Source organism: Enoplosus armatus, chromosome 7 (assembly GCF_043641665.1).
Source record: "Enoplosus armatus isolate fEnoArm2 chromosome 7, fEnoArm2.hap1, whole genome shotgun sequence".
Taxonomy (NCBI): domain Eukaryota; kingdom Metazoa; phylum Chordata; class Actinopteri; order Centrarchiformes; family Enoplosidae; genus Enoplosus; species Enoplosus armatus.
Genome location: NC_092186.1, coordinates 11,952,617 through 11,975,055, shown reverse-complemented (window position 1 = coordinate 11,975,055; position 22,439 = coordinate 11,952,617). Strand labels below are relative to the sequence as shown.

Sequence of the window (22,439 nt, the reverse complement as noted above, 5' to 3'; positions counted from 1 at the left end):
TGTCTTTTCATGTGCGCAGGTAATGTGAGACACTGCATGGGAAAGCCGAGTCATCAATGCAGAACCCCTCCGCGCTGTTCGGGATGGTCAGCCACTGTCAGACCCCAACTTTCACAGACTTCTCCGGCTTGTCGCTCGCCGTGTACGGCAGCAAGGCGGACATCTGTACGCGGCGAGCCGGGAGCGGCGGTTTTGGATCTCAGATTTGCCGGAGCTCCTATGACACCCCGACTCACATGAACTGCGCCGGCCCGAAGAGACTCAGCGCGTCCGAGGACAAAGCCCATCTGTCAGCCAAAGCCCCGCGCTCGTGCCTCTCTCTCCCACCCGTGCAAGGTAAGGCCCCGTAGGTCCAAGTGTGAGCACGAGCCCTCCAGTCTGTAACTGATGCTGTTGAGGTGTTTGGAGGTTACAAAGTTGAGTGATTTCTGAACACGGTGAATTGGAATAACATTTATTATAGTAATGATTATTGATCTCGGTAAAACAAACTATGAGGATAACAATAACAAATTCAGTCAAACAGCAGCTGTGACAGTCCAATTTGACCAATTAGCGGTTATTTGCGATTGATAAAATCCGTCATTTAAAATAAAGCTTCTTCCATATGGCCCTCAAGAGCATCCTTTGATGCAGCTGCGCTGTGTATTTGTTTGCAGTTGAGGATTAGGTCTGTTAATTAAACCCAGAGCTCTCTTGGATCCTTGGCCAATTCATAAATAACACCAGAATCAAAGTCTCTGTTGCACACGAAGGCCATGTGAAGTGATGTACAGTATGTGGAACAACTGCCAAGCCAGTGCGCATTTCCTATGGATGTTAACGAGGCATGGCTGCGTTTAGTTCCCGGGAGGATTAGTGTGATGTTGGCCCATTTAGTTAAATATGGAAAAGTTGGCAACTTGAAGTTTTGTCGGTTTAAAACAATAATTTAAAGAGTAATTAATTTAGAAATATATTTTTTCATGTTTTCTTCTCTAAATAGAACAATATTAATCTTAAAAATAGTAGTAAATAGTAAAGTCTATATGCAAAAATTGCTCAAAATTCATATTTGAATCTCCTTTGGTGCCTTACAAAAAAAATGGAATAAACTCTGACACAGGCTCATCAGTGAAACCTTTAAAACAATTACATAGATGAAATGAGCACTGTCATGCAGATAGCATCCAGCTATAGTGGAAACTGGGCTTTGAGTCTGTGTGGAAGCCTGCTCCATCCTGTTTACAGAGTGTTGTTGTGAGAGGGCGGAGGTAATTACAGCCCCATCCTAAATTATGATTAGACGGAACAGACTTTTATATTAGCAATCATCCTTGCAGCAAGAAGAGGATCAACGGATTTGATTATTGTTTCTTCTTGCTAAACACAAACCATATGTCTGCTGAATGTGTCTCAGCATTTATGAGTTCTCTTGGAGCACAGTTGTGCCCTCAGCCCTCCATCCCCAGCATCCCGGCAGCAGAATGAATCGTCTCATTGTCTTTGCAACGCTTTTGAACTCGCTTCCCGTAAATTGTGGGAATGCAAGATGTGTTATGTGTTTGTGGAATTGTGTTGTGCAGATTAACATTGAAGCAGACGCATACATATCTGTTTGTTTGGTTCTGACTCTGCGAGGCAATTGAGTGATGTTTTAATAATTTCAATATCTTGTGGGTTTATGAATTAAAATAGTTTTCAGCCTCCTTTTTGGAGTGGAAAAAAAGAAGCCAACATCTGCTTCCGTAAACACATATTTCTACACACCAAAATATATTACACGTTCAGGATTTGGCCGTTATTCATTTCCACATTATATTTGACTGTAATATTTCAGTCATGAAAAGATTTACTCAGTTCAACTTGTACTCCTAATGTTGCTATCTCTATCCTGCATGAATGTGCGCTGTATTCCAGGCATTTTTGTGTTGTTTTATAGTCTCTTATGGTGAGCATGGAGTACTGAAAGTGATCTCAGTACTCATCAGTCTTTTGTACCATGCCTCATTTCAGGCTGATCATATTACAGACTCCCATTTGAGGACAGAGCCGGAGTTTAAACTGCATTCTCAACCATTACTTTAGATTTATACTGAAAGGAGTCTCGGAACAAACACAGACTGTAATATTTATCCTGATGGAAGTGAGGCAGTAGAGGAGGAACTTACCTTAGACGGGAGATTTCTGACCTTTAACATGTACCCTGTGATTGCAAAATGTGAACGATTACTCAGTGATAAGTGTGATAAAATATAGTGCACTGCTGATGTTTCATCTAATCCTAAATGTAGCACTATTTTGGGAGGGAAGCTGTAGTGTACCAGACACATTTGCATTCAGGACTGCTCTGCCAATTTCATAATTACTCTCAAAAATGCAAATCCAGACTGTCTATATATTTTTTATTATGTCAGTTTGTTAGCATCCATGTGTGTTTACAAGTGTAAACATAAGTGAGAGAGAGAGAGAGTGACAGTGAGTGAGAGAGCTTGCGTAGACTCTCGATAAAGACTTGGATTTGATTTTTACGGGCCAGGTATCCTGAATGAAAAAAGAACTTCACATTCAGCCGTTGCAGTGCCATTGCATTTTAAGAAATGTTCCCAGCATAAATCCAAGGAATATTATTCTACATTTTTCTTTACATCAAGTTGAATGAAGCACAAATCACAGTGACTCATGTCACACGTGGTGCGTCGGCTTGGAGACCATGTCTATGGCTCTTCGTGAGTGGAACAGCGGCTGATCATCCTTAACACTGCGAGTCCACTGTGCTATAAATATTGGTGCCCACCAGCAAAGAAAATATTTTTCTTGCAAAGAAAAACACTTGACCCCTCTTGAAAAAGAATATCAGGTTTGAATGAAGTGTGTACTCTAGTATAATTCGATACCTTACTAAAGTTTCTCCTGGCCGGGACGGAGCTGCCGAGAGTGTGAGCTTATTTGAGGAAAATGTTTGAGTTAGAGGAGTGTGCTGGAGTCCCACACTCGCTCTCCGAGATAAATGCAGAGGTCTGTCTGTTGATTCAGCCTGCAAAGAGATGAGTAATGGGCTTTTGGATTTAATCATTGTCGGGACTTTTTACATTGCCATGGCTATTGCTTGTTGTCTTTTGCCAACACACATCATCGTGACATGTTTTCTATAAACCTGTACATACAATATTTATACCTGCACACCTGTGTGCAAGCACACAAACCCACCAGCATCCATTGCTAATACATGCAGACACTGTGCCAGCATATGCTGAACACAAACACTATGCACACATGCTGCACATTGACATACTCACACACACATATGTATACACACAAACACTCTTTTTTGTGGTGAAGTGGCATTGGCACCGATGTTGAATTTCCTCAAAATGACTTAGTTTCCTGTGTTTTCCCCAGCAGCATTTGTAGACGTCAGGCTGCGGGGCGATAATCTGACTGTTATGAGAAACAACCGACCATTACAGCCCCGCTTTGAGCCTCTGCTGTGTCAAACGCTTAATGACAGCTTCCCAGTAGCTTGTGAATAGTTTTGGTTATGAGAGGCACATTAAGTGCTTTTGGCGAAGTCACTTATTCTAATCAAACTATGTGGTTTATTTATTATTATTCTTTATAAAAAGAGGAGTGGGAAGTTAACATTAGTTCTCTATGTAAGACAGTAGAAATGCTGCATGGGATAGATTTCATTGCCAAGTAATATTTTCTCCTCATAAAAAATTCAGATATAGAAGAGTGATAATTATTCATCTTCAGAGTAATCAGAAATATGGCCCTCAGCCTCACCTACCAGGGAACTGGTGTTCACATTTGAAATATCCATGTGTTCCAATGCCGTCTTTGCGTAGTTGTCTAGAGACTTTCATCTGAGTAAATCTTCAGATTTGTGTCACATAAAATGTTTATACAGCTATAATTCTGGGAAAATGTTTGCTTCAGCTGTTTCAAAGGGTTTTGAATTTCTTAAATGACCATGGACTTCAGGCTTATAATTGCTTTAAGTTTGGCTTTGATGTATGCACTGATCATATTATTCATTCATCTTGGATCTGAGTTATTTTAGTTTTGGTTTTGGCTTGTGAGCCAGTTGTCCTTTGTGACACCATTTTGTAACCATTTTGCTGAATCAGGGGTGTGACAGCAGTCTAAGTAAGTGATTCAAGAGTTTGTTAAGTGGTGGTTTAATAGTAGCAGTGGTTTGTTAAGACCAAAGAAATGGTACTAGATCCTAAAATAAAAGAAAATGTATTCCTGATGTATGGTTTGATCTGATGACTGAGCAGGTGACGCAGTGCAGATATTTGTGACTTTTGACTACAGCTGAACTTAATGGCACCATTACAAATTTTTATGATCTTAAATCAATCCTTGTTTCATCTTCTATGTAGGCTAGGCTCTGTGGACTAAATGGGAGCAATAATATATATATATATATATATATATATATATATATGCATTTCTCTTAATCTGACAGGACAGTAGAGAGAGACAGGAAAGGCAGGAGAGAGAGGCGATGACATGCAATAAAGGGTCCGAGCTGGACTCAGCCTTGAGTGGTACGCACTCTACCTGGTGAACCACCGGACCATTATAATGGTGTCCTCCCATGGGGCGACTGTTGAATCAGTAAGTCGTTATGATCATAGTCTGGTTTTTATTTCACAACCCAACTGTGGAATAAAAAAGTCCACAATTTGACCACAGGAAAATTAAAGGTCTTTTGCCTCCAGCATCTTTACAGGAGATATTTGAGGATGAAACTGTTGAGCAAGCTAATTTGTCTGACCCTAATCATGCCCTTTACAAGGAATATGAGCTTTTGCCATTCGGTATATAAGGTATAGTCAGTATATAGACAGTCAAAAGAGGGTTAATAATCTTTTAAACTGCATCCAATTGAGATGTTAAATTGGCATTTTTAAAAAAAAAACTTTTTCTATATATACTGCATACAATATGGCATATTGTTTCTTTTTTATATTGTATGGATGTAACATGCTCTAGGTTGTGTGTGAATGTAACAGCAACCTTCATGCTCAAACCAAATCTTTTCTTCTTTCTTAAAAATGTGTATTTTTGTATTTTTGATTATATAGCAAAGTTGAAAATCAATTATTGCTGCTATGCAAATCCTCAGATACACAAGCATCTAAAAATGTTGTTTTTTGTGCCACACATTTACATGTGTCCCTGTTATCTGGAGTATAACAACATAATCATTCCTTTCTTAGACACTGAATCCCTGCCACTTCTGCGGATGTTTTCTCAGTGGAAAAGAGAATACTTCAATTTAAGAACCAAAATGTCTATTTATTAAGTACAGTTGAGGTTTGACAGTGTAACTGAGCTTCTCAACATCACTGTCGGTCGATATGCCAAAAGCTTGTAGCAGCGAGGCAAGGTTATAGCAGCTATTCCTCCCAGATGTTGTGAAACACTGATGAACCCTTGGAGGAAACATTTTGCTGTCACTGCTGCTAAAAGAGATTTGACCCTTAATTGAACTTGTGGTTTTCTTAGTTTCACGGCAGAGGTTAACCAAGAACATTTTTTTTTTTACCAGAATGTGAAAAGATTATATAGTGCATTTTTTGGCACTACTTTGTCAGTTTGCACCCAGTGATATTTTACATAGAATTTGCCAACAGGAACTGACTAACAAACAGCCAGGCATCCTCTCTTTCTGCATTTGTGCCTCTAAATCATGTGGAACTTACACATGCGGGCCTGTTTATGTAAAATAGCACAGTGATAGTAACATTCTTTTCCCAAGTTTTCTCACCCATCAGTACATTCCCATGAGCCAAAGAGAGCGCCTCAGCCCACGTCTTGTATGAGCTCAGCAGTGAGTTATGGGCAAATGCGAGGGTGCTGCCTGGGAAGGGTGTTGCAGGGTGTAATGTTTGCAGCATGTTCCATTGATTCATAAAGCTCAGGCCCGGTGATGATTCCGCAGCGGTATTCCCGTAAACCTCTGTCTGGCTGAGAAGCTGACGAGGGAATGCTGGGTAATGGAATGAGAGCGCTTCCTGAGTCACAGCCACTAGAGAAGGGAGAGTGCGAGAACACCCCTGGTCTGGCATCTGCTTGGCTGAATCACCTCAATCAAACTTGGCCAGGATTACGCATGACGTGTGTGGAAACAGGAGATAAGTGGCAGAGGAAGAGATGAGTGTTGCATCAGCTTGACTGGGGTCGGATTCACAGAGAGAGAAGGAGATTTATGGGAGGTGTCTTCTGATCAGTCTGCTGAATTTGCAAAATGACTGTGTGCTTGTATGAACCCACATATAAACTTGAATTTTAGCACTGCTGCCTCGCTGCTGTCCTTCTCCTTCTCCATAGTCGGTGTCAGTCAGGTCAAATGTTCTCATTCTTATGTGACCAGTGTGGTATGACTATGGCATCTCACTGTAACCAAAGGCATTCTGACTTTTCATTCTGCCAATGAATCCAACCAGTCACACAGCAAAAATATGATCTGGTTTGAGTAAGTGTCGAAATATCACTGGAATACCAGAAGAAATGTGCTCTGGGCCTCAGTTTAATCAAGAAAAAGCTGCAGAGTTGGCTCAGATATGTCATCATAAAAAATGTATTTTTAGCCTTAACCTTGCCTTGAGAAGCACTCACAAAGTTTCACGCACTACACTTTCGCTGATGAGGGGAGCAAGCTGCCAGGTCTTGTGAATTAGACCAGATTTGTTATACCTTTTTAACTATTTGTAGCAAAAGATAAAGATACTTCTCTACTTCTGTCTGATTCTTTTTCGCCTGGACAGACATGCCACAGCTGACCGCACGTCTATAGAGTCTGTATTACTCATGCATTTTCAGACAGCAGCGACTCCTCTTGCAGACCTCTCAGTGTATGACTTAGCACACGGGTGGGTTTTTGATTTACATCTCGGCTGTGCCACTTGCTGTTCTTGGCTCGATGCTGCTGTGTTTCATCAAAGAAAAATCCGCTCCACTCTGACTGTGGCAGTTAAGACGGACGTCTGCCGCTGCGCTGCCTCTGCCAGAGCCGGGCCGAGAGCTGACTGGGCCCTCGCAGCTGTCAGCTGGAGAGAGAGACAGAGAGAGAGAGAGGGAGAGAGAGAGAGATGGCAGGAGAGAGATGTGGCCATGAGGATCAGGGCTTCACTGACCCCCCTAAACAAGCTGCAAGAACACAGATTGTTTGAGTGTGAAAGGGCAGTTTTAGACGTCTGAGTCAATCATGAGGAGGCTCCATTTCATCTGTTCCACCAGAGATTATGCTACTACTGTATCAGCAGTTTATCTCATTTTAGCTGTGAGTAACATTCACAACACGTAATAGTTGCTAAGTGTGCATCAGTGCTTTTGTAAACAGATCGCCATTTAAAACTGCTCCAGGGACAGTTTCAAATGCTCGAATGCTCAGCTCAACTTGTTTTAATGGTGTCTGAAATGGCTCTTTTTTTCTTTTTTTTCTTTTTTACAAGGCTGGGCATGTCGGAGATTAATCAGCCAGCCAATCAAACATTGGCTTCAACTGAGTGGTCAAAAACAAATGGGCAAACATGATGCGAGCCGAGGCTGTTTTAATGCCTTCATTAGAGCGGAGGAGAAAGCGGCCAAAAAGCTTGAGTTTTATCCTCACTCTTGTTCTGTCTCCGTCTCTGCCAGGAAGCTGCCATGGGGCAGTGCCCAGTCAGCTCACTGCACCATTGGCTGGCTCTGCCCCAGAGGACTATGAAAGACATTATAAAGTCTAATAGTGCAGTTTATATACTTTATTAGTGCTTGTTAATAGGAGCCCAGCATTCTGGAAGAATTACTTATTCTCTAGTCATGTGCAACGCAGTCCAGCCCCTGCGCTGTATTAACTTGCTCACCAGGACTAATAAGTACACAAAGGAACGACAGAATAAAGGTTCTTAGAGAAAAAAGTATTCTCTCTCGTGAATGATGTGGGTTGACATCAATCACGATCCCTGAGCGTGACAACTTGCACTTCTGTACTCCGCTGATTTGGACTCAGATATTCATATGTGCAATATGTCTTGGCAGATATAGATCTGTACACATTATTCCTAGATGGAGAGCCAAGTTTCATCACACAGCGTCAATATCATTGAATTATTCTTTCAATTATATATTTCAAAGCGCTGGCAAGCAAATCTGTGAGTCAAAATGTATTATAGCTTATGTATAGCTTGAAGCACGGAGAGTGACATCATCCTGTTCATCCAGTGTCAGCACACAGGCAACACTGTGGCACAGGTGGACTGGTGTTTTGTCAAGATGTTTTTTTTTTAGTAGCGAATCTGGACAGCACAGTGCTACATGATGAGAGGAAGTGGAGGATTTTGGGAAAGTGAGGCCGGTGCCATGTTCAGGTTAATGCTTGTAAGTCCAAGTTGCAGGGAGCTGGGATCCTGGCCAGGCCGACTCTGGATGTTAATAAAGTTTAGAGGCTCTATGCCAGCACTGTGATCTGTCATGCTTGGGGTTATTTTTACAGACTTTTTTAAAGACAATTATATTTGAAAGGGAAGGCTGTTTTTCAGTGGGCTAATATCAGAGCAAGGAGATAAAGTATGTGATAAGAAGATGCAATTTCCCATGATGTTATGCTTTGGAGTGTGGGGCGAGTTTTTTTTCATTGTGTGGGAATATCTTCTGTATGAGAACTCCCCATGTAGTACTGACCCAGCAAGCAAGACAATAGTACTTTTGACTTGTATTATTTTATTAAAGATTTGTTAAAATTGATTTTTTTTATTTTTTTTTACAAGAATGCACTGCTTCATCACAGCCACACACCCTAACACCTGGTAGTTGTCCAACTACAGATGGAGGTTGAGTGCCTAAAGGGTGCTTTAACATTTTTAAAGGGGAGAGTGAGTATTGTTGAGTCATATTCTTTTCTCTGCTAATCCAGGGATTGTCTATTTATTCTGTCATTCTGTCAATGTCTTTGTTTAATCATCTTTGACAGGCCGGTTGCCAAACAGGGAGTTGAAAGAATCTAAGATGACATTGGCTTGTAGTTGCTGTGCTGATGTCGCTGCCTACCAGAGACGTCGGCTTGATTTCACCCTCTGGAACTGGAAACCGCATCTCACAGATGAGCTGGTTGCTCTGTCCAGAAGTTTCCACTGGAAACAGTGGAGACATCTGTTATCTTCTGTCTCCTGTAGCATCTGTCTGCTTTAGATTCTCTACATCAAATTGCATTGGAAAGAAAGCTGTGTAGTTTTCATTTGGCAGTGCTTTCCTATAATCCTAAATGAGGACACAATTCTGCTTTAAGCAGTTTTGGTGAAGACAATCAGTTCTGTTCTTCCTTGATTTACTGTTGCCACGATTAAATGTAGGACCCCTTTTCTCCATTTAAACTGAGACTCATATGAGCTGTGCAATAAGTGTGTTAAATGGATCCATATTACACTGAGTAATAGCCTCAGTATGCACTCTTCATTAACATGCTTAACATTCCCCCCAAGACCCAGAAGTCGGCTTCTATAATACACTGCTTAACACAAACATCATGTTGGACACTTAGGATCTGTTATGGGGGATTTGGACAGTGTGTGTATTTGTGTGCGTGTGTGTATGCGCTAATGTTTGGGTCAAAGTGGAGGACAAGCTGGACATGGACGTTCATGAACTCTGGACATTAAAACCTTGAAACGTTAATAAAAGATACACACACTTTTTTGCCAGCTAATTAGAGCAGAGATCCAACAGAAAAGTCTAGTGAAGAGGTTAATAAAATGTTATTGTTTTTAGCCTTTTTGGCTCCAGAAAGAAATCTGTTGCAACACTGGTCAGCCACTTGTTGCATGTTTCCAAAAGGGGACACGCAACTTTGTTTTTTGAAAGTAAGAAATCTCAATCCTTGGCAAAGTAAATGCTGAGCCACTGGCATTTTTCAACAACTGAATCAATCACCAAAGAGATATTTGAAACAGTTGAAGACATACTTAATATCTGTCTGTGCGTTTGTGGGTGTATACGTGTAGATGTCTGTTTTTATCAATATATAAAATGTTTGCCTTGGAACGCCACCTGATGGACTTTCCAAACCTTGATTTCTTTCATATTTAATAAAGATGGTGGTGGTGGGAATGTTATGTTAAAAAAATGGAAAATAAAAGATTTGAGCCTAATGGGAATCAGCGCGTAGCTGTCCTAGCTGGCTTGACATTTACAGCCGTTTCCCCCAGTCCAGCGTTCAACCTTTATGACAAAGCCAAAACGCATCAAGAGGAGCTTCACTCACCTTAAAACTGATGCGCTGAGATTCTTGGATCCTCACAGACAAGGCACTTGGGTTCACACGGCTTCAGTAACCAATAAACCTTACCATGGCAGGAAATGTCTCTTATATATCACCAGGAGTTTTTGACAAGAATATTTAGGATGAGTTCCTGGCTGTCTCCCCAGTATGTCCTCACTGAAGCTGAGTCACAGATTTAGTGGACGGATAGAGGGAGTATATAAAGGACAGAAGAACAAAACTTTTCTCCTCTCCCCTTTCTGTTTATCTAACTTTTGCCCTTAAAAAGTCAGCTCATAGCACATGTTGACTAATGCCGATAAAAAGCCTAATCAGGCACTTTCAGCCCGTATCGACAGTGATCTAATAGGCATGTGTTTGAAAGTTGAAATGAATTAGGCAGCGTCAGGGCCGTGACAGCCAGGTGCTGAGCACTTGGCCCAGCGTACCGTAGCCTCGGCCAATTGGAAAATGCTTTGCAGAATTTATCTGCACCCTTCTCCCTTGACAAATTATTTTATTGTTCCCACACAGTTGGTTTTCATTTAGTATTTTGGCTAATGATAGGCTGAGAGCATGTGGGCCATTGTTATTACTTTATTCAGCATAGATACTCTGACTGGAAGTGTTCACATCTGATAGTACACTCCCATGCAATAGAAACAAACCAAAACATGACACACGGAAGGTATGCAAATGTGCACAGATGGTACGCAGAGTAGTAAACTTCAACATATAACATAAGAGGGACAATCTTGATATGCTTATTACTTTGTATATGCTGTAAGTGCCTCTGTGGCATGACCTTAGTGACTGTCTGTCAAATGGGTTAAGGCAGCTTCCTGAAGGGACAACTTCTTTACAATCCCCCCTCAGTGAACTCCAAAACCTTTAATCACATTATTCAGCGTGTCTCATGTACCCGGACTAGTAGATATGCTGTGTGAGAGCTGCAGATGGGAGAGATAGGGTGAAACTCGCCTCACGTCCGAGCCCTGCACTCTGCCTGACCTGAGCTCAGTACATCAGGACTAGGCCGCTAATCTTTAACAAATGCTGGGAGTCTCCATGACCGGGCCCTCGCTGAGATGGCTTAGTCAAAACAGCCCTGCTGCTCCTGAACACAACCTCAGCCCCTAGCTTAATTCAAATGCTGATTAACTAACAAATACCTGCTGCTTGTTCCACAGCATTACACAGCCCGGTGCAGTCTGAAGTGCTCCATGGAGTTTGACAGTGTGGAGGAACACTGTAGAGGAACACACAGGCTTACTGTGTTACAGGCTTCTCTGGATTTGTTGGCATAATGATGCAGGACATGTTAAGTGAGCAAAAGCGTAGACATACTGCACTGAATGAAGAGATTTTTATTGTTTAATCTGTCATTATATCTTTCAGGGATAGTGTTTTGTTGTCTGAGTTGGAAAACAAGTATATAAATAAAGGTTTAGCATTTTTACTGCGCTGCATTGTGAAAACCTGTGGTATTTTACATAATGGGATACAAACAAAGCAAAAGAAAATATTGTACAACAAATTGAAATGTTTTCTTTTCTCCCTGTAAGCATTTGTTACACTCAAACTGTGATGTACATTTACTGTGAAAATAAATCACCCAAATCAGCAAGGACCAATTCATACTGACCATAAACCAAAAAGCCAAGATTTTGACTGTCGGGCTTGAATTCAATGAGTTTGTGATGAAGATGATAGCTGTTTTGGTAACAACGTTGCGTCATCGCAGCATCGCACGCCAACTAACTTGACGGGTAAAAGCAGAACAGATATTTTTAGCAGATGATGATGGTAGTGATGAAAGATGGCCTTTTTGTCCAGTTTCAAATTTCATTGGTGTCCTATTTTTAATCACCCCGACCCCCAACCTCCTCTCATTTCCCATGTTTCCAAAAAAGCCCTTTGGTTTTACTGCTAAGCACATTTCCCATTCCACCTGATCACAACAGTGCCGCCACCACTTGTCGGACATGACTCTGCCTCGTCTTCTCGTACGCTGTCACTGTTAATGTGGGCCTAGCCACATTTTCTGACCACGTTAGGCTTTAAACAAACACCATGCAATTCAGGCGTCTTGCCAGGCACGGAGTTAGACTTTGTAGATGGAACAGTTGGCACACCTGACATGTTGAATTAAGCGACACCACTTGTGCTGTAACACGTCGTCTTTGAGAAATATCTGAATGTTCCAAGTGTGTTTGAAGCAATTCGAATGACATTGACGCAAAATATATTGTGAAATTCAACCAAGCATGTAAGGTTTTGGCAGTTACTATAAGTGATGAATAATTCAAGTTTCTTTTTTATGCATCTGTGGTGCTTTGATTGTCTTGATTCGTCATATCTGATTGAGCATATATGGCAGTGTAGTACTGGTGTCTGGCATAAACTGCCAGTATGTGTTTTTTTTAAATTTTATTTGTACATTTTTGAGAACGATTTGATACACTGGGAACAATAAATCTTCCACAATTTTTCCAATAACACAGTCATTATTGTTCAAAAGAATGCTGCTTTTTATTCCAACTAGAAAAAATGGAAGTTCCACAGTAACTGTAAAGTGAATAAAAAGAGTTCTAAAAAATAAAGCTTAGCAAGGATGTACTTTCATTTGAGGGCTAGAAAAGGCTGCAGTTAAATAAATGTTTAATGTATGGCCCCTAAAACCGCAATTCAACAAAAGTCAACAGGACTTGTTAGTCATGTCCTTGATAGCTTTAGCTGTAAATGTAAATGTGCAGTTTACCACAATGGCCACTTTTACAGGGCCAGACCTGTCATTTGACACGAAAATATGGCCAATCTAGGCCACTGTAAAGATGCCAGTCTTCTACAAGCCTCAAGAGCTCTGAGCCATGAAGGAGTCCAGCGAGAGAGGCAGAGCATCAGTATATGTACACTGCAGCCTGCCAAAGTATACTCATTTAACAGCACAAAAAGACTTGCACTGAGAACCCGCATGTTTATCTTAGGGATGATGTAAAATGGCCAGAATTCATATTTCACATCAAATTTCTCTTTTAAGATGGCTTCTCTCAATTTTTACGTGCAAGGAAACAAACATTTGCATTTCAAAGTTCTTCAAATAAAAATAAATGAAAAGCAAACCCTTTTATGGGTTTGGAGACTATATTGGAAAACAGGTCAGGGGCGAAATGAATATTTTTTATGGTTCGTAAAAGAGCTTCACAATGAATGCCAGGTTATGTGAAAGGCTTGACACATGGTACAGGCCAGAGCCCCTTCGAGGTTCCCTCTTTATTCAGCCCCTTACACTCTCGGGCCAAGAGCAGCCAAACAACACACATGGCAGAGGCCAGGATGATGATGAAGAACGATTTCTTTATTTCTGCTCGTTATCGTCTGATTAGGCTCCTTCTCACCACAGACCCATCCAAAAATCTATCAGATTTCAACCTTCACTTTTTCCTTTTGGATTTATCACACTCTGGTTGATGTATAATCATCTCAGTATTGTTTTCTTGGTAGAATCAAAGTGGGGACATTGCAATCACAGTATATGGTATGTGTCTATATATATGCATTATGTGCGTTGAAGTTGTCATTGGATGTATCATACATATACTGTATGTTACATTAGGAAGTGGACTAACTTCAACTAGGTGACACACTGTATATGCATGCATACTGTATACATAAATATATGTGAGCTACATCAATTTTGAATATGTCATGAGGTATGTATGCATGTATATTTTTACCCCACATTATTATGGTCCCTGATAGAGACTTCATGTAGTTTGGTTAGTTTTGTATAATGCACCACATGTTTTGTATATGACATACATGTACATGTCTTATACAAAACATATTTGGGGAGCTAAACTAGTATATACATAGCAAAGTATAAGTAGGATCTGTGGGAATCCTCATTTACTTTCAATGCAAACTCACCTTAGATGACTTCTACAGGTCTACAGGTGATAGATAATGTGTTTTGTCTTTTTTGACAGTTTGCATCGCATGTTTTTGTCCTGTGTGTGTCAGGAGGATACACTGTAAAAGCGAGTTCTTGTTAAAGCACCAAATTCAATCATACTACTGCCTGTTTATGTACTGTTGTACTTAGTTATTGTGATGTACTGAGTGGTGCTGGGGCTGACCCACTCTGAAATTGTTTCACTACTGAGACAAAACTCATGTCTCACTTTGGCCGTAACCATCGGCTGACTCACGTGGTGAAGCGACGCAGCGAGAGCAGAAATCATAATAAAAGGAATCTTATTACAGCCATTAAACAAGAGAAGGGAAAACACAGGAGGGCTTTAATGCCTGGACATCTAAAATGCTTACGCAGTGAGAATATATTTGCTCATAAAGCTCTTTGATGGTGGCCCTGTCCGTTCCAACACACAGCGCTGCTGTCTGTGTAAATAGCTGTGTATTGACCTCCCACCGCACAAGATTGAATGTGTTTCCATAGGTGTCGTTTGGTACCATTTTGGGTTTTTACAGGCCCCACTGTGCCTTAGTCCCTGTAACCGTGGGAGGGGGCAGGAGTCAGGCCATCGCTGCTCAAACAGTGGGCTCTTCCTGAGGTTGTAGAGAGATGAGAGGTTGACTATGAACTGCAGCCCCCTCCTCCTCGTCCTCCTCACAGCAGCATTATGGAGCTCTGTTTGATGTGGAGTGATATATAATGTCTGGTGGACTGTCCATCTCAAGTTACCAAGAGTGCATGTTCCTGCATGTGTGATCTGTGTTTGCGAGTGTGTGTGTGTGTGTGTGTGTGTGTGTGTGTGTGTGTGTGTGTCTGTGTGTATGTGTATATGTGTGTGTGTGTGTGTGTGTGTGTGTGTGTGTGTGTGTGTGTGTGTGGGGGGGGGGGGGGTCCACAGTGCCAAAGCCTTTGGTGAATGAGGACTCCCCACACAATAAAAGAATGGTATTGCTGACTTCCTTAGGTATGTGTGGTTTGAAACCCAACACAGGTTAGCTCTGTGGGGCCCTCTCTTATTTATTCTATATATCTATGAAAACTCCAATACTGTGGTGCCCTTTGAGTCAAGGAGGAGGGCCAACTCCAACCCCGGTTATGATCATTTTTCAACCAAGTTAATGCCCTTTGGTGGCAGATGTTGACTGCTGTGCAAATCTTTTGCACCTCACTGTTGGTTTGAATCAGTTACAGAATATCAACCATTTTGTTATGTGTGTCAAAAGCGTCAGCAACAGCAGAATGTTGATTTTAACAAGGCACATATTTGAGTCTTATAACATAATGTTGAATTTTCAGTTAGAAACAGTGTCATTATTCTAGAAACAAGTTGAGTGATCTTTCTCCTTTTAAGATAACTTGTTAGAAGAAAATCTTCTGAAACAAGATAAACCACATTGTCAAAAAACAGTGCATCATCAGACAATGATTGTACCACAGTTGAATTCTGCATTGTTATTGTGTCATGTGTGATGTGCTCTGTGTGTAAGATAACATTTGTTTTGAGGATATGCAGACAGATTTAGTCCCTTATGTTTATGAGCAGATCAGCTTACTCTGTGTGCTTAAATGTAAGGGTTTAGACTCTGGTGACATGAAACAACACCAATAATCAAATCAAAATAAAAGCTTCCCCTCTGTGCCTCCACTGTCAAAGCAAATTGTGGGCTTTTGAAAAACTCCTTTTCCTCAAAGAACTCTATTTTGGGGGTGAGTTAACCCCTAATCATCATGACTAGCTAATATTCATTGCGGACACTGTGGAGAGGCACTGGCCTCAACTTTAACCGGAAACTTCAAAAGCCAAAGCAATTACTATGCATGCTTTGAACATATCCTTTTCACAAAGTAACATTCCATTATTCTTCCTGCGCTAAAACAACAAAAAGTAACAAAGAAGTAGGAAGTGAAATTGGATTCCTCTTTTGGTTCCCAAAACATCTGGTTTGGTCCTTGTTTTAAACAACTAGCATCCCCTCTGAGAATAACAGAAGGTTATGTGCACTGTGTGTAGGTAACAAAATAATCATTTGCAAATGTTGCTCCATTCAAATGTGATCTAATTACCAACTTAAATTCAACCTCTCAGTTGGACCACCGACCATCAAGGGAATGTTCCTCCAGACGTTTTCCTAACTATTCATTTATTTCTCCCCCACTGTTGCCTCTAAACCATTAAAAATATACAGTAATTGCTGCAAATTGATCACTTGTTTTACAGAAGTCATATAAATCTCCGCTCTTGTCAAACTGTAATCGATGGCAGGAGGCGGTGCTGGGCGAGAAGAAGAGAGAGTGTCTGTCAGATGGGCCTCAATGCGTCTGCTACATGGAGAAGATGCTCTCATGTTCTGTGGTTGAGCTTGGCCACTGTCATTTCCGAGGAATTTCCTGCCATCTGTGTTCAATCGAATTCTCTCACAGATTTGGGATTGCTTGTAAATATTGGGTGCTGGCTGAAGAGGACTTAAGGAGCACTGTGAGTTTTGTACCGATGGACCAAAATGAAGAGGCCACTGGCGCGGGGATGAGCTAGGCTAACAAAGCCTTATTAATGGGGGGCCACAGTGTGAGGAAATTAAGTGAATCTTTTTGCCAGACTTTGTAGCTCAATGCTGAGCAGGTGTTTGTCCTGCAAGTGGATTTAAGGATGGCGATGATTGTCGGTCGGCTGGTCGGTCCACCACTTAGGTCCAAACTGTAATATCCTAACAACTGTTGGATGGATTGCCATGAAGTTTAGAGATATCCATGCTGCCCAGAGGCCAAATGATTTTGGTAGTCCCCTGACTTTTCCGCTATATTACCACCAGCAGGTCAAATATTTTACTTATCAAATTAAATATATCAACATCTACTGGATGGATTGGCACAGCATTTTGTACAGACATTGATGGTTCCCAGACAACGTATCATAAAGACTGGTGATCTCCTGACTTTTCCTCTAGTGCCACCAAAAATAATCATCATAATAATCCAAATCACAGAAATATGAATGTAACAGCAAATTGAACTGGTATTGTAAAGTATTTATTGTCAACTTTTTACTCCCTATTCCCTTTAATATTTAAGAACTTAAAAACAGATTTTTGGTGTCATGATATGAAGAAGACTGAATCTGTAAACGTTTTACCTATGGCATTTCTTAATGCCATTTGCATTTTTTCCAGCTGTTGCCATGTTGCATAGAATACAATTCAACATGAGAATAAATCCATCATTACAAATGACTTCTGTTTGACAAAAGTTATTTTCCTAACCCAGCCGTTCTCAACAGTACAGATTTATTATGCTATTATAGTAATTTTGACAAATAGAGGGCCATGCTGATGTTTGACAAATGGATCTGATTTCACAACAGTTTCAGAGGGACGTCTGCTGTGTTTTGATACGACTTGAGTGGGCACACGAACCAACTGAGGCCTATTGTTCAGAAGGGGGAAACGCAGCCTCTGCACTAAATCGCCATGTTTATTTTTTACAGCAGATTTATATACACTGGTTATTCTCATGAGTGAACAAACATAAGTACACACATGGACAAAAACACAGGCACTCAAAGTAACGAGCACACACAGATTCAGGATCTAAAACCTTTCAAATAAACACTGATTTAAAGTGTTTTTTAAAGTACTTTGCAATGCTATTTGTGTTTAGTTGTTGCAGGAAATAACTTGATTCTGTTGAAGTGTATCAGTCTCACCTTTAACACTTTCCCTGAGGGTGTGGTGCGTCGAGCGCTCGTCAGTCCTCTGGACCGGCTAAACACTCTGCCAGTATTTACAGCCGCCTCCCCAAACAGAGCAGCCTCTTGTCTGGCTTTGAAGCACCTCCTGATCCCATGCCGAGGTTTCACCACTGTTGGCCTGGCTCCGGAGCCGTGTTGTTCACCAGCCCTATAAAGGTGTCTGTCACTAAGCCAGACGTCCCTGTCACGTCTGCCGGCCAAGTGCATCACGTCTTGTCAGTGTGGCGGTCTATCAAGTCAGTCCATGGGACTGACTGATGCTTTGTGCACTGTTTGGTCTTTACAATTATGTGGCTTTTTAGTCAAATTGTAGGATGTGGTTTGGCTGAGCACTCCTTGTAAAACTTTGTGATTGTCTGTGATTAATCCTGGCAGTGTACAGATTTGTGGGCAAAATCTTGCTATGATAGTGATTGTGAGGATAGAGTTGTGGCTACTAGTGGCTTTTAAGTGGTTTGTTGACTATGCACATTTTTGTTATATTAACAAATGTTCTTAAAGAGACTTAAAGATAGAAGATATGCTTATTTTTGGGATAATCAATCATTGCTGTGGTGTTTTTTTTAGTTTTTTTTTACTGTCTTTCCCAGAGGTCAGTGTGCAAACAGTGTGTGTGAGTACTAAGAGGCCTTTTCCTGGTGATTAACTTTGGCTTTCTGAGCTCTGTTCTTTTTCTGTTCAGATATCATCATGTGGTTATCGTTGCTTATGCTAATTACTCAGTTCTGTTGATTCTGATCATCTTGCTGTTATAGCTGTTGGAAACATAAACAGATCGCTTCCTAAGCATCAGATAATTACTCAAAGACCTGCTTACACGGAGAGTTTAGAGTTTAGAAGAGCAAATATAGAAGAACTGTGACTCAATATTTATGTCAGTTTGAAACAGAGAGGAGCAAAACGGCCATTTATTTATGTGAAAATGTGCAAATGATCAATGCTTCAGAATATGCACTCAGTGGCCAGTTTACTAGGTTCACCCAGCTAAGACTAGTGAACAAAGAGGGCAGACTAAATATTAGGAGGCCTCTAATGACCTATAATGTAATACAATTCAACAGCACCACCAACTACAGCCTCCAAAATGACCATTAAGTCGATTCAACACAGTTGTTACAGGCATTACTTTTACCTACGTAATTTTAATAAACTGGTTACTTAATGTAGGTCTGTTATTTCTCCAGTGTTTACAATCATCGCACATTTAAACAAATATTTAAGGATATATATTATGTAACTTCTGACTGGCTGATCTGATCTGCAGGTCTTTCTGTAAGACCGTACTTTTTTAGTCTTTCTCCCATTGATGTGGATCACCTGTTGATAGATTTGTTCTCTTAAGAGATGGCCTGGAGGGCACGGCCAGTGACAAGGTGCTACCACCAGGTGGTGTCATGCACAAGTGTAAAGTTTTAATTATGTTAATCAGGGAGGACAGCAGGGAAAATGATTGGCTGTGACAGTTAGTGGAAGGTTGTGGGAAGTGATCAGGAAAGACCGCAGCCGCTCAGTGCATCTGTCTCTCTAAGAGTGCAGTGTGAGCGTTTTCTTTTTAGGGTGGGTGTGTGTGTGTGTGTGTGAGAGAGAGAGAGAGAGAGAGAGAGAGAGAGAGAGAGAGATGTGGGTGTACTTGTGCGTGTGCTTGGAGTCACATAATCCCATAACATTTGGTCCTGTGTTTGGGTTTTGACTTACAGCGCCCCCTCTTTAAACCATGTGGTGAAGTGGTTGGTCTTTGGGACTCGCGGAGCACCAAACCTGGCACTGGGATGGGGTGGGTGGGGTAGGTTGGTGGGGTTGGGGATGGTAGGGTTGTTGGCTGCCAACTATTTGTTTGTGTTCATGACTGCGGTTAGCACTGCTCCATTTGAAAAGCCTGGTATTATGAGGACGCATGCTTCCCACAACATGTGCCCTCTTCTCTAAAAGGCAGGAAAGCTAATCATTTACCGACCGCTGAATTCATCAGTATGACTGAAAACTTTGTAGCCACTTAGTACGAACAACCAGACGTGTCCATAAAGAGGTTTGCTTGGACGACTGGGCCCATAGCTGTTTCTCAGTTGTTATATATTGTAATGATTTCTTTAATATTATTACTCTTTTGGAGCTGAAGTAAGACACCTTTGTGCTGTGTGAAATAGTCGAGGCTTGCAGCTGGATGCCTCTGGAGCCACATGAGTCCCTCTTCTCCACTTTATCTTTTGTATTCGACTTTCTAGCAGCTAATCTGAGGTTATTGTGTGACCAAGCTGACCATGAGAAAACAGGGAGGAACAAAGATACCTGGTTGCGGGCAGCTAAAATCGGCTTGAACAAATTGATTTTTATCCTCATGAAAGTTCTCATGTCTGCTGGTACTGGTAATCCTGCTACGAAAACACTGACATTTCTGTGCTCCAACAGTAATTTAATAGAGTTTTTCGTCTTCCCTCGCTCCGCACCTGCTTTAAGAGGAGCTTTCTCCCTAGACATTGTTATTTTTCATTTACTTGTGCCCCCAGGTTGTTCAATCATACATCCATTACTAAGCAAACAAATAAGTTCCGGGCCTATGCCGCAGACACAAATATAGACATGAGTTATGAGATTCAGAGAAGCCGGGAAAGGCTTTGGACCCTAATACACAACATCTGCACCGGACAAGACGCACAACCAGAGCATCCCTCTACAAAGTTGTCTCGCAGCCTGCTGTCGCTTGTACACTTGTATCTGTTGACCTGTCTCATATTGAAAGAGAGGAAGGAGTGGGGGAGAAAGATGGCAGGTGTGGGGGTGTCGAGGCAGACGGGAATAAAATTATCATTATTAACTGTTTAAGTGCTGAATGTTATGATTTATGGAGCCAAAGTGGGGCCAGTTGAGGTGTCACATTGGATTTCCAGAGGCATCTGTCTTGTGGTTTTGGCAGGTTGTTGTACCCTGGGTTCAGATGTTTGCATCACACTCCTGACATTCCCGTTTCCCTTTCCAACAGCCTCCTCCTGCTTTAAGTACAGTACACCTCTGATCGCTCCCCTTTCCTCTCCTTAAACCAGCTATCCATCTGCACATCTGTTTTTCATTGAGGCCTGCATGTCTCTGAAGACTTGAACGCATTAAACGCTGGCACAAGCAGAGTCTCACTCTGGCACTTAACACAACACTTAGGTGACTTAAAAGGGAGAGGCGAGAATTATAGAAAATGAAGTGTCACCGAAATAAAAAATCGCCTCCAGATTACCTCCAATTACAGTTAATAATGTTGTCCCGACCATCTGCTGATCAGATGGAGGACCGGTATTGTCTGTGGAGAAATAATGATACCAGAGAGTGCGAGAAGGAGAGAGATTCATTGAGGGGGACAGCAACATAGACGCTCGACTATGTGATGATGTGGTTTGATCTTTTCAATACTGTATAGACTGGAATGCTTTGTATGGCAATGCAGTCATAACTGCGTATCTTGGGATAATAGCCATGTTGTTTCAGAGGGGTTAAGTTCTGCTAGATTGGAGACATGTGTCTGCTCTGCTTTATTAGTCATTTATTAGTCACTGAGGTCAGGGGAGAGTTTTTAGCCAAGGCACAACACTGCTGAACTTGAACATGACTCTGATCATCAGCCCCTGAGGCAGCCTGAATAGGTGTACAATTACAGCGCACCCTAACTGGCCACCATCCCCAATGTGAAATTCATCCAGTATGTGAAGCGTGTTCAACAATCAATGTAATCACCGTCACAGTGACCACAACCTTCCACTAAAGAGTGAGTCGTGCCCTAATTATCAGAATTATCGAGTCTGCATTCATTCATTGTTTCTGTCTATTGTCTTATTTTTCAGCCTCCATGGTCACTGCGGCTGCATTAATCAGCAGGAGAGGGATTAGAAAGCACTTTCCACTCACGATCATGATGCATCTGAGTTTTACGGCTTTGTGCGCCCTGTTCCCAAAGGATTTTGACAAGAAAGAAAGCATGGCAAATGGATGACATCAGTGCAGGCGTATTGCAGGGTGATTGGAACCTTGTTTCCCTCCACAACCTCAGCCAAAAAATAATCATACATGTCCCAAAACAAGTTCTCGAATAACCATATTTATCCCTTTTTACAATTACACTCTTGTAGGAAGTATTAATTTTTGTATTCATTCGCAATGGAGCATACAAGCTGGCACACTGCTCCTTTAATTTAACTTCTCCTCTTGTACGTCTCAGTGAGCTGCTCAGTTTACCGTCATCCTGCAGTGATGCTCACTGAAAGGAACGTGCTGCTTTAATTATACAGGAGAGGCGGCAGAGTGAGCAGTAGATACCATGTGATGACATTTATGGAACTGAAGATACCACTTTAGCTGTAACAGAGTATTATTAGACCATGTTATCAACAGGAATTGTTTCGTGCCCGCAGTCCTTGTTCCAAAAGTGATTTTTTTTTTTAAGGTTGATGTAAGAGGCGGATAACAATAGGGTCCTTATTTGTGCCTGCGTCTTTAGTTGGCAA

At 41.4% G+C, this 22,439-nt stretch overlaps 1 protein-coding gene across 1 annotated transcript in view; it reads left to right on the top strand.

Annotated features, from left to right (window-relative positions):
- Positions 1-83: 83 nt before the first annotated feature.
- The window catches only part of LOC139287730 (zinc finger protein GLIS1), a 66,720-nt gene continuing 44,364 nt past the window's right edge, over positions 84-22,439 (top strand). Inside the window, exon 1 of the mRNA XM_070908895.1 lies at positions 84-336. Within this exon, the coding sequence (XP_070764996.1) occupies positions 84-336 (253 nt within the window). The remainder of the gene's footprint in view (positions 337-22,439) is intronic.